Genomic DNA, 12,437 nt, shown 5'->3' with positions numbered 1-12,437 from the left:
ATTCCGCGCATTAAGCCCCTAGCGCACCTTCGTAAAAGGAGCCCTATATGGCCGGTGCTGCTGAATATAGACATCATTTGAAAGCTAATGAAGAGAAGTTGTCCAGACATGAAACCCAAGTTTCTATCACTGTTTCATTAGGCCGGCCCATGCAGCATTTCTTTTCTTTGGCATTATACAGACAGGGGGGAAATTCTATAAGTGGTGCCTAAAGTGTAGGCACCGAAATCAATAAAAATCAATTTCAAAAGTAGAGTTTATTTATTTATTTATTTAATTCAATTTCTATCCCATCCTCCCCAAAGAGCCCAGGATGGTTTACAGGTCAATGACATCATTAATGAGTTTTAACACGCTCATAATGACCATAAAATTAAAGTTAATTGGGTGGTAGGTATCTACACAATAAAACACAGAAGATGAAAAGTGGGATTCTTCAGGAATAACCTCAATACCAAATAAATCCCACTAAAGGGTATTCGAAAACCATCATGGAGTAAAATGGTCTCGGTAACCCACTTGGATAGGGATAATACAATCCCAGGATATTTCCATCCAATACCAAGTTATTCAGGCTTAAAGATTACCGTCACTGACCAAATTACCTCCACCACCATTTTTGTGTAACCAATTTTTAACGCCGCAACTGCATATTTATCTTTTTTTTTTTTTTTTTTTATAATTTCTTTATTCATTTTTTCATATTACAACAAGTGTATCAGAAAAATTTATATAATCTTATAAATACACACTGCAGCTTTTTCAAGGGTTCACAGGATACTTTTTCTACAATCCCGCCACACTTAGGGCCATTAGCGAATAACTTGGCATTGGATGGAAATATCCTGGGATTGTATTATCCCTATCCAAGTGGGTTACTGAGACCATTTTACTCCATGATTGTTTTTGAATACCCTTTAGTGGGATTTATTTGGTAGGTATCTACACCCAGACGCCTACCACCATGTAGGCATGGTTAAGGGCGGATTAGGGGCGCCCTTTTATTTTAAAAAAGTTAGATGGTGATGTGTGTCTCCAGCAGAATCAGACCTACATTGTAGGCATGGTAAACCTTGGCCTACATTAGAGATTCCAACAATGTAGACATATACAATGTAGGCACGATTTTGTTAGACACCTAACGCATAATTGATATGTCTAAACACCTACATTATAGGCACCTACAAATGTAGGTGTCATTAACAGAATCTGGCCCACAATGCTTTTCTATATGTCATTACTATTATAAGTTGGCAAATAAAAAAGACAAATGTTTTGGGGTTTGTTTGGACTTTTTTCATAGCACAATCTCAAGTTATTAGCTGCAGATCAAGGAAAAACCAGAGATCCACTGGGGTCTATGGCTCTGTCAGGAAGTAATTTAAGCAGTCTAGAAATAAGGCTGTGCGTGTGTGCGTGCTGTTTGCCTTTCAGTAGGGAGCTGGTAATAAACAGAAATAAAGCAAAACATGGAAGAGAAAATAAAATGATATATTTTTACTGGAGTAACTGAATACATTTTTTGATTAGCTTTCAAAGACAATATCTTCTTTAGATCAAAAAGAGAGCTGGGAACAACAGGGCTCTACAGGGTATGCTAAATGACACTGAAGTTAATGAAGAATGGAGAAAAGGTCTAGCGTGTCTAGTTTCATTTCCATCCCCTTCTGCTTCTTTACCCTGTCATGCCCTTCAGCCTTCAAATGGCTGCTGCTAAAAAAGCAGCTACTACAGACAGAGTGAAATCATGAGAATTAAGAAAGAGAGATGTCTTGTTAATTCTGCTGGCATGTTTTCAGTTCCCATGTAATTTAAACTAAACTATAATTTTGGTTTTGTCTCCTGAATCACTTAAAAACAGTAGTTGTGGTTCAATTTTCACGTCATAATGCTTATCCCTCATACTTGCCGCAAATCTGATTTTAACCAGCAAACAGAAAAGGTAAGGTATGTGTTAACAGATTGAAATTAAAAAAAAAAAAAAACTATTGAAAACACAGCTATTTGTATCTGCTTTTGTGAAAGAAAATATTTCTATCTGTAAAGGTTATAGATGGAAGTGGGCAAGAAATGTCATGAAGAGTCACCTTTTGGTAATGTTGATTTTATGTTATGTATGGTTTATATGGAAACCATCTAGATATAGATGGTATATAAATTTTATAAATAAATAAAACACTACCATAGACTTAAGATCTGGAGAGATGCTACAGATACTATGGTTCCCTGTGTAAAGAGGATGTAGTTGTGAATGCACTGTGCACTAAACACATTCTGTCCGATATTTAGTGCTATTTGGCCAGCCAGGAACAGCTCCTGGCCAGCTAAAGGGCACTAAGCCAGCTATCTCCCTCTGACTATCCCGGTCACCAGCTATGTCACCTGACAATAGCCAGTCAGTATTGATATTCATTGGCTGAGCAGGTAAGTTTAGCAGCCAGATAGACCTACATAGCAGGTCTATCTTTGGTCAGCCAATGAATAGCTGCTTGGCTAGCTGTGTCAAACACAGTTGAGCACAGACCAGAAATTTGACATTGAATTTTCCTAGTAGAGAATGACACGGTGACAAAATTCATCACCGTCCCCGTTCCCGCGGATAACTGCGGGAAATAATCCCATGTCATTTTTTCGTGTCTATTCAACCTCAATTTGTTCTACTCCAGCATTCTTCAAAGCAAAGCTTGCGGGTCAGTGGTTGTGGCTATTCATACTCTGATTTTTCCCTCTCTCCTTAAAGAATAACATGAAGATGGTTTCCCGCGGTTATCCGCGGGGACGGGAACGGTGATGAATTTTGTCACTGTGTCATTCTCTATTTCCTAGTTCACCACTGACCATGGAAGGTAGCCAGGCTACCTCTCAGGGTCTGAAAATCAGCCCCATTGTTACCTCTCTAATGCCTACACTGGTTAATGCAGTGGGCTAAGATCCTGGGGACCTGGGTTTGATTCTAGTTACTCAAATACTCTCTCTCTTTGTTCACTATTTTCTTTGGCTTTTAATGTAGTCTTAATGCAAGTGAAAAAAAACATGATCACCTTCTTCTACCCGGACCAGCAATCCTTAACTGCCCAGGACAATAGGAGGAAAAACCTCAGATCCCATTTGCCACCAGTTGTTAGACTTTGCCAGCAAACTTGAAAGGGAAGATCCTCGTTGACCTCCAACCTCCTATTTGTTAATTCAAGTTTCTCTTATTTTTCTGGGTTTGATTCCCACTGCAGCCCCTTGTGTAGGGTTACCAGATTTTACTTTAGTAAAATCCGGACCCCCCTAAACCTGCTCCCCTCCCCAGACCTGCCCAGTTCCACCCCTCCCCGTCCCATTACACCCCAGCCCCGCCCTAGCCCTGCCCCAGTATCCCCCTCCCCCCCTCCCCCGCTGCCTGCCCAACACAATTTTGAGGAAGCTTTTTAAAACCCGGACAAAGTGCTGGGTTTTGGAAAGCCGTCCGGACCCCCAGACATATCCTTGAAAAGGAGGGCATGACCAGGGAAATCCAGACGTCTGATAACCCCACTCTTGTGACCCTGGACACTTAACTCTCCACTGTGCCAAGTACAAAAATTTCTTAGATTGTGAGCCCAATAGAGACTGAGAAAGAACCTGCATATAGGACCAAATTCTATATGTGGTGCCAATAAACTGGCGCTGAAAACATGACTACTAAACCCTATTCAATAAATGGTGCTCCAAGTTGGGTGCTGTTACTAGAATAGTGGCTAGCACCAGGATTCACGCCTAATTTTTAGGCACAAGGATTTACACCAACTGAAACACGGTGTAAATCTCTGCACCTAAATTAGGCACAGATCAAGCATATTCTGTAATGGTGACAGGTCAAAAGCGCGCGCCGACAAAGGCGCGCCGAGACAACTGAGCGCAAGGCAGAAGCCCGCACCGAAGAAAAACACTGTTTTAAGGGGCTCCGACGGGGGTGTGTGGGAGGGAACCCCCCACTTTACTGAATACAGATCGCGCCAGCGTTGTGGGGGTTTGGGGGGTTGTAACCCCCCACATTATACTGGAAACAACTTTTTCCCTAAAAAACAGGGAAAAAGTTAAGTTTCCTCATTATACTGGAAACTTAACTTTTTCCCTGTTTTTTAGGGAAAAAGTTGTTTCCAGTATAATGTGGGGGGTTACAACCCCCCAAACCCCCCACAATGCTGCACAACGCCGGCACAATCTGTATTCAGTAAAGTGGGGGGGTTCCCCCCAAACCCCCCCGTCGGAGCCCCTTAAAACAGTGTTTTTCTTCGGTGCTCTCCCACTTCCACACAAACATCTGCCCCGTGCTTCCAACAACCCCGCCCTCTCCCTCTTACCTTATTTTCAGCTGGCTGTCTGGAGGGATGCCTAGTCCCTCCGGCCAGCTGACCCGCCTCTTCAAAATGGTGGGCCTTCCCCTGGATGCACCGGGGAGGTATCCGAGGCTCTGATTGGCCCAGGTTGTTTAAGGCCCCTCCTATGGGTGGGGCCTTATGTGTCTGGATCAATCAGAGCCTTAGGCACCTCACTAGATGCATCCAGGGAGGGGGCTGAAACTCTGATTGGCCAAGACACATAAGGTCCCACCCATAGGAGGGGCCTTAAACAACCTGGGCCAATAAGAGCCTCAGGCCCCTCCCTGGATGTATCCGGGGAGGGGCCTGAGGCTCTGATTGGCCCAGACACATAAGGCCCTACCCACGCTGCCAAAGGGTACTCATGAAGTGTGCTTTTACTACTTCCACTAAAAAATAAAATAGATGACAATTTGATTCTTCATGTAATTTTTAATTTTTTTCTTTAGGCAGTCAAAATACACACCACAAGATGCACTTTTAACAGTGCTGTCACTGTACCGGCACTCCCAGATCAGTCCCTGATTTTTATCGTCAAAAGATGATGCCGCTCTTGGAGAATGGCTCGGTGATTTTTAAGAATCCATCAGAGTGCTCATTTCATTACTGAAGAGCCCATTTGCATGCCAGTGTCGAAGATTGCTAGAAAGCTCCCTAAAGACACAGCTAAGCCGTTTTGATAATCCGCTGCTAAAATGCATGCAGGCTAAACCATCTGGAAACCAGTTTAGTGACCACATTAAAGTTTTGAGAATCTGGGTCTAAGTGACTTGCCCAGGGTCACAAGGAGCAGTGTGGGTTTGAACCCACAACTTCAGGGTGCTGCGGCAGTAGCTTTAACCACTGCACCACATTCTGCACCATAACTATAGTGCACTCCTTATAGTTCTCTGCAGGTGGTCTCTGTTACTCATATTTGCTGCTGGTAGATTGATGCCTTTTGTGTGCTTTAAGCTTATTTGCTGGGTGTTACAATTCTTATCCTTATATAATAGCACCTAGCAAGATGTGCGTGTAAATTCTAGTTATTGCCAGATAGCGCCACAAATATATTATTAACATCCAGTTATCGACACTAACGGGTTCATTGAAATTATGCACACCCAAGTCTGCACATGCAATTTTGTGCACTATATATAGAATCTGGGGGATAATGTGTACAGCATTGCATATGTCTAGTAGTACTATAGAAATGGTAAACAGTAGTAGTAATACTTACCTTTTGGGCTGTCCTCCTCTCCAGAGTGTGAGATCCATTCCACATCCACAGATTCTAGTAAGTCTCCTTTGAAGAGATGAATGACCTGCAGCCTCCTCAGACCCATGAGATCAGCATCTCTCAGCCCAGCCTCCAGCTCCTTCACTATCTCTTTACCTGACTGACTGGTCATTATTGTGATCTGAAGAAAGAGTCAAAAGTTCAACACTCCAGCTACACTCTCTCACAAAGTAGAAACAAGAAGATTCAAGTAGCAAAGAGTCGGGAGAGACTGAAACGCTTGAATAGCAAAGGCGGCTGGGTCTGAGACTTGGGGCTCCTTTTACAAAGGCGTGCTGTGGCCTTGACGCGCGGAATCGCGTGCGCTAGCTGCTACCGCCTCCTTTTGAGCAGGTGGTAGATTTTTGGCTAGCGCGCGCTAATCTGGTGCGTGTGGTAAAACCCGTAGCGCACCTTCGTAAAAGGAGCCCTTGGAGTTGCTCAGTCAAGGAAAGGATTTCTATGGCTACAGTATTTGAATCATTCCCATTATCCAGTAATATTTAAGTTTGTGCCATCCTAGTGGTTCTCAATAGACCTCTGCTCTTTTTGGTTGGATTCATCATTTACAATTAGCTCCTCAAATTTTTTTTTTCTTATTTAACCTTATCTCAAAATATATACATGAATTGGAAAACAGAATGATGGAAAATTGATTAAGATAATGGAATGGCTCTTGTGTGAGAAAAGGCTAATGTGGTCAGGACTCTAGCTTCAAGAAGAAATGACTGACTCCTCACCTCCCCCCCCAAAAAAAAAATTCTGTATATGGTATAATGGTTAGAGCTACAGCCTCAGAATCCTGATGTTGTGGGTTCAAACTCCGCACTGCTCTTTGTGACCCTGGGCAAGTCCTCCATTGCCCCAGGTACATTACATAGGCTGTGAGTCCACTGGGACAGATAAGGAAAAATGATTGTAAACTGCTTAATACACTTTATCCAAGTGGTATATCAAATCCCAATCTTAAATTGTGCATCCAGCTGGTACCCACAGCAAAGTTGCATGTGCAACTTAATTGTACAACAAGCTTAATTGGTGCCCAAAATTGACAGTTAATGCCTCATAATTGAAACTAATTAGCACTAATTAAAAGTTACATTCATAACTTCCAGTAAAAGTTAAAGACACATTCTATAAAGTGCTGCATGTCAGTTCTAGTGCACAAATCTGAAAAGGGGGTGTGGCCAGGTGAGGAGCATGGAAGAATTGTGGGCATTCCTAAAATTTATGCACACTGTTATAGAATACGCCTGATGTGTATGTATACAAGTTAGGTGCAGGTATTTAGGCACCTAAAAGTTAAGCCACACTTAGCACAATTCTATAAACTGTGCATACCTTTTATAGAATTGTGCTAAGCAGTGAGCACCATTCTAACTGGCGATGACTTTTTTGGGGGGGCGCCATATATAGACTATGGCCCTGAGAGAACTTATCATAGAGGTCTTTAAAGTCATGACTGGGGCGGATCCGGTTGATATGGAATAGTTTTTTTATTCTATCAAACAGTTCTGGGACTAGAACTACAGTAGTAACAGATTTAAAACTGATTTTAGAAAGTAATATCATTTCTCAGTTAGGCTAGTGTAGCCAATTTTGGAAAAAGGTTTGGATTTCCTGGGGACAGATCCATTAGCCAGTATTTAGCCAGACAGCATTAGGTAGCTCCATCTCCAACTTATAGGAATGAGCAGAATGGGATCGACTTTCCCTTGTGCAATCTCACAGGGACTTAAGACCCCAGCATCCTGCCAGACTGGATCACCTAATGGACCATTAATCTAACCCAGCAGGGCCTTTCTCCTATTCTCATCAAACCAAGATTGTGCCTATATACAATATAGGATTAAACACACATACACACAATTTCCAAAACCATAATTACAAAATGTGCTTAATTATGCATTCAAAATCAAAATGTATACAGGAAAGATAAAATTATAAAGGACTGCAAAGGAAGGGTTAGAAAGCACTGCACATAACAAGAGACATGAAAAACTTTTCAGTGAACCAACGTGAAATTTTTCTTAAAGATACAGAAAGAACTATCTAGCTGCCTTAAATTTTCAGACAACAGGAAAGGGCATTAAAATATATCTTGATAGCTGACAGGGCAAGTTGCCTGAGGAAATTAGAAAGCCATGGGATAGGAGGTAATATCCTATTGTGGATTAAGAATTGATTAAAAGATAGAAAACAGAGTAGGATTAAAAGGTCAGTATTCTCAATGAAGAAAGGTAAATAGTGGGGTTCTCCAGGGGTCTTTGCTGGGACTGCTGCTTTAACATATGCATCAATGATCTAGAGATGGGAATAACTAGTGAGGCACCAGTAAGTAAATTTGCTGATAACACAAAGTTGTTCAAAATTGTTAAATCACAAGGGGATTGTGCAAAATGGCAAGAGGACATTGTGAGACTGGGAGATTGAGCATCAAAATGGCAGATGATGTTTAATTTGAGCAACTGCAAAGCGATGCATGTAGGAAAGAGAAATCCAAATTATAGGTACATGGTGCAAGGTTCCACATTAGGAGTCACAGTCCAAGAAAAGGATATTGTTGATATGTTGAAACCCTCTACTCACCATGCAGTTCCAGCTAAGAAAGCAAATAGAATGTTAGGAATGATTGTGAAAGGACTAAAAAACAAAAATTAAAATGTTACAATGCCTTTGCATCGCTCCATGGTGCGAACACACTGCAAATATTGAATGCAATTTTGGTCATCGCATCTCAAAAAAGATACAGTGAAATTAGAAAAGGTATAGAGAAGGGCAACAAAAATTATAAAGGGGATGGGATGACTTCCCTATAAGGAAAGGCTAAAGTGTCTAGGGCTCGTCAGCTTTGAGAAGAGATAGCTTATGGGAAAAATGATAAAGGTCTATAAAATACTGAATGGAGTGGAATGGGTAGATGTGAATCACTTGTTTATTCTTTCCAAAAATACTAGGACTAGGGGAATTTCAATGAAGCTACTAAGTAGTAAATTTAAAACGAACTGGAGAAAATATTTTGTCAGTCAACATGTAATTAAACTCTGGAATCTGTTGCCAGAGAATGTGGTGAAAGTAGTTAGCATAGCGGGGCTTAAAAAAGGTTTGGATTACTTCTTAAAAGAAAAGTCCATAAGCAACATAAAATCAATTTTAATCTTTTGGGATCTTGCTAAGTACTTGACTTCTGATGAAAATAGGATACTGGGATTGATGGACCTTTGGTCTGTCCGAGTATGGCAACTTTTATGTTCTTATGTTATGTTTTTATATTCAAGTTCATTATCAATTTTTACCTGCACACGTATATCTTCACTTTGAGACTGGTGAAAGTACAAAGTATTAGGAGATGTTTGCAGTAGCTCTGTGTAGAGCAGTGGTTCCCAAACTTGTCCTGGGGGAACCTCTAGTCAGTACTCCCTTTAAACTGAGTGGGAGTCCTCCAATTGCATTGCTGCCAGTGGGGGAGTAGTGCTTTAATATTGCTTTTTCAATCACTAAGAATAAGCACATTTCCTGGAGTCCTGCAGAGCTACTGAAAATGTGATTAAACAGCACCTCCCACTGGCAGCAAAGCTGTTGGAAAACTTCCACTTACCTTAGAGCAGGGGTGTCCAATGTCGGTCCTCGAGGGCCGCAATCCAGTCGGGTTTTCAGGATTTCCCCAATGAATATGCATTGAAAGCAGTGCATGCACATAGATCTCATGCATATTCATTGGGGAAATCCTGAAAACCCGACTGGATTGCGGCCCTCGAGGACCGACATTGGACACCCCTGCCTTAGAGGGAACAGTGCCCCAATCAGTCAGGTTTTCAGGATATCCACAATGAATAGGAATAAATATAAACCCACAGCAATTGTATTTATAAATACTCTTGAACAGCATATTCCTTAAACACGAGTGAAAAGTGCTTATAGCTAAGTAAGAGACTGTTACAAGTCGGTTTCAGTGTTCATTGACAAAACAAATTTGTAATCATAGTGCTTTAAACACATTTCCACTAATGCTTCAATAAAGAATAAATCAATAGCTTATCTCAAATGGAGCTTAAGAGGGTCCCGACATAGACCATGTTTCACCAAGGCTGCTTCAGGAAACCCTCACAAGTTCTTAATGCTTGGGTACTATTGCGACTTTCAAGCCTGTCGATATCCCTTTGAGTCCTCTTACAATTGAACCCTCTATATTGACCTATTTTGATATTCTGTTCAACCTGACTTAACATACTCTCTGTTAAATTACCCCTCATGGTTATAGGGCACATTACTATTGACACCTAATTTACCATAGTTGGTATTTGTTCTCCTTCCTTGTATGTTGTTATTACACTGTTTTTGTATTTCTTACCATTGTTGGTATCAGCACTTTGTCTATTGTACTTTTAGTGGGTTGCTTGTTGCCTTGCCACTGCTTCTCGGGCAAACTGGCACTCTTTAATATCTCCCTCTCCTCCTGGAGGTGGTTCCTGATCCTCACTCTCTTCTGGATTTTCTTCTTCTTTTTCTTCTCTTTCTTGGGGCGGGCATCCCCTTTGGAGCTATACATCTATTACAATATTTACTATACTACTATGACATCCATTAGAATCGCTTCCTGGAATGTCAACGGCATCAATCAAGCACTGAAACGCAAGAAAATTGTGGACTATCTTACACTAAAAAATTATGATATTCTGTTTTTACAGGAAACCCAACTAGATCCTAAGGATTGCTCCCTACTCAAAATTCCCGGTTTCCCAACTCACATATTCTCTCCAACACTTCATAAGAAAAGAGGCGTTTCTATCTTGCTCAAATCATCTCTTCAGGCCAGTATCATTCATCAATCCTCTGATATTGAAGGTCGGTGGATAGCTGCCTCAGTGCTCATAGGGACTATCAGAATCTCTCTGCTTAACCTTTATGCACCAAATCTTGATACTCCCTCTTTCATGTTAACGCTACGAGACAATCTGTTGAATTTCTCTGAATATCCTTTGATAGTTGGCGGAGATTTTAACCTCCCATTGGATACCCACATAGACAGAATGTCTCCATCTCCCTTCCGCACCCCTAAAATGTGGACTGAACTTCATAACATCATTACTGACCTAGGTTTATGTGATCCATTATACATCCTGACGAGCGATCATTTACATTTCACTCTGCTCCTCATCGATCATATTCGAGGATCGATTACTTTCTTATCTCCAAATCTCTCCTTCCTCAAATTCTCTAGCCTCTACCATTCATCCTATCATATTATCCGATCATGCTCCTATTGGAATACATATTGAAATACAGCATATTTTTCCTAAACATGTGTGGCGCCTCAATACTTCGCTTCTTTTAGAACCCACCTTTCGGGACAAAACTCATAATTTTATCGCTTAATTCTTTACTAATAATATTCCCTCCTCTCCTTCCTTCAACACCGTCTGGGAGGCCTTTAAAGTGAGCTTCAGGGGGGAAGCTATCAGCTTTTCTGCATGGAAACGTAAATTGGATTCCTCTAAACTCGACGAGCTGGAACAAGATATTTCCACTTTGGAAAAACAACACATCCATGACAAGCTTCATCAGGTCTTACCAGAACTCATCCAGAAAAGAATTGAATACAACTCTATTTCCCGTCTAAAAGCTCAAAAGGACTTTGTCATTTCCAAATCCGGTATGTACTCCTCGGCTAACAAGGCTGGTCGCTCTCTAGCCAGATATCTGGCCAATCGTAAGCAATGCTCAAGAGTTGCTGCCTTGAAAAAGGAGGATGGCACTTTAGTCACTGATGACGCTTCTATCTCCCAAATTTTTTCTTCCTTCTATGAGAAGCTTTACTCTTCCTCTGCGGATATCTCTACTAAGCCTACTAATACCTTTCTCCAAGATATAGCACACCCTTCCTTATCTCAATCTCAGGCTTCTTCTTTAGGAGCACCCATTCTGGAGTCAGAGATATCAACAGCTATTAGCTCGCTCGCCTCTCATAAATCTCCAGGGCCGGATGGCTATCCAATTGAATTTTATAAGACCTTTTCTAGCGATCTAGTCCCGTTGCTGAAACAACTTTATGATTACTTGTTCTCCTTCCCAAACGATCAAGGGAACTTTACCGAAGCACATATCATTGTTCTCCCCAAATCTGGGAGGGATGACACTAATGTAGCTAACTACAGACCCATCTCATTGTTAAACAATGACTGTAAAATTTTAGCGAAAATTCTGGCTCTCCGTCTGGATAAAATTTTGGGTATTCTTATTCACCCGGACCAAGTAGGTTTCATGAGAAACCGTTTTATTGGGGACAACGCACGCACTTTTAATGCCATTCTTGACTTTGCTCACTCCTCCACCGATCCTCTGGTCGCAATATCCCTTGACGCTGAGAAAGCTTTCGATATGGTTGAATGGAATCACCTATTTACCTCCTTATCCTGGTTTGGCTGTGGTCCGGACTTTATAGATTGGGTTCGTATTCTCTACACCAAACCTGCATCGAGATTAAGGATTAATGATTCCCTCTCTTCTCCTGCACATCTGAATAGAGGAACACCCCAGGGATGTCCTCTTTCACCACTCCTCTTTAACTTAGCTCTTGAACCTCTTTTATTAGCTATCCGTCAACACCCTCATCTCCTAGGGATCCAGGTTGGTTCTATACAAGTTAAAACTTTGGCTTATGCTGATGACTTACTTGTGTTCCTTTCCAAACCAGCTTACTCTATTCCTATCTTACTTCAACTAGTCTCTGATTTTTCTTCAGGCTCAGGCTACCGCATTAACTGGGATAAATCGGAAATCATGCCCCTTAATGACGCTACCTCCTTTTCTGATTGCGGTCCGATCTCTTT

General features: G+C 41.4%; 1 protein-coding gene across 1 annotated transcript in view; it reads right to left on the bottom strand.

Moving 5' to 3' along the window:
- The window catches only part of M1AP (meiosis 1 associated protein), a 55,156-nt gene that overhangs the window by 24,132 nt on the left and 18,587 nt on the right, over positions 1 to 12,437 (bottom strand). Inside the window, exon 3 of the mRNA XM_033959973.1 lies at positions 5,569 to 5,749. Coding sequence (XP_033815864.1) covers positions 5,569 to 5,749 — 181 coding nt within the window. The remainder of the gene's footprint in view (positions 1 to 5,568; positions 5,750 to 12,437) is intronic.

Source organism: Geotrypetes seraphini, chromosome 1, assembly GCF_902459505.1.
Source record: "Geotrypetes seraphini chromosome 1, aGeoSer1.1, whole genome shotgun sequence".
In the NCBI taxonomy this organism is placed as follows: Eukaryota; Metazoa; Chordata; class Amphibia; order Gymnophiona; family Dermophiidae; genus Geotrypetes; species Geotrypetes seraphini.
The sequence above is the reverse complement of the archived record's forward strand: the minus strand, read 5'-3'. Positions and strand labels throughout refer to the sequence as shown.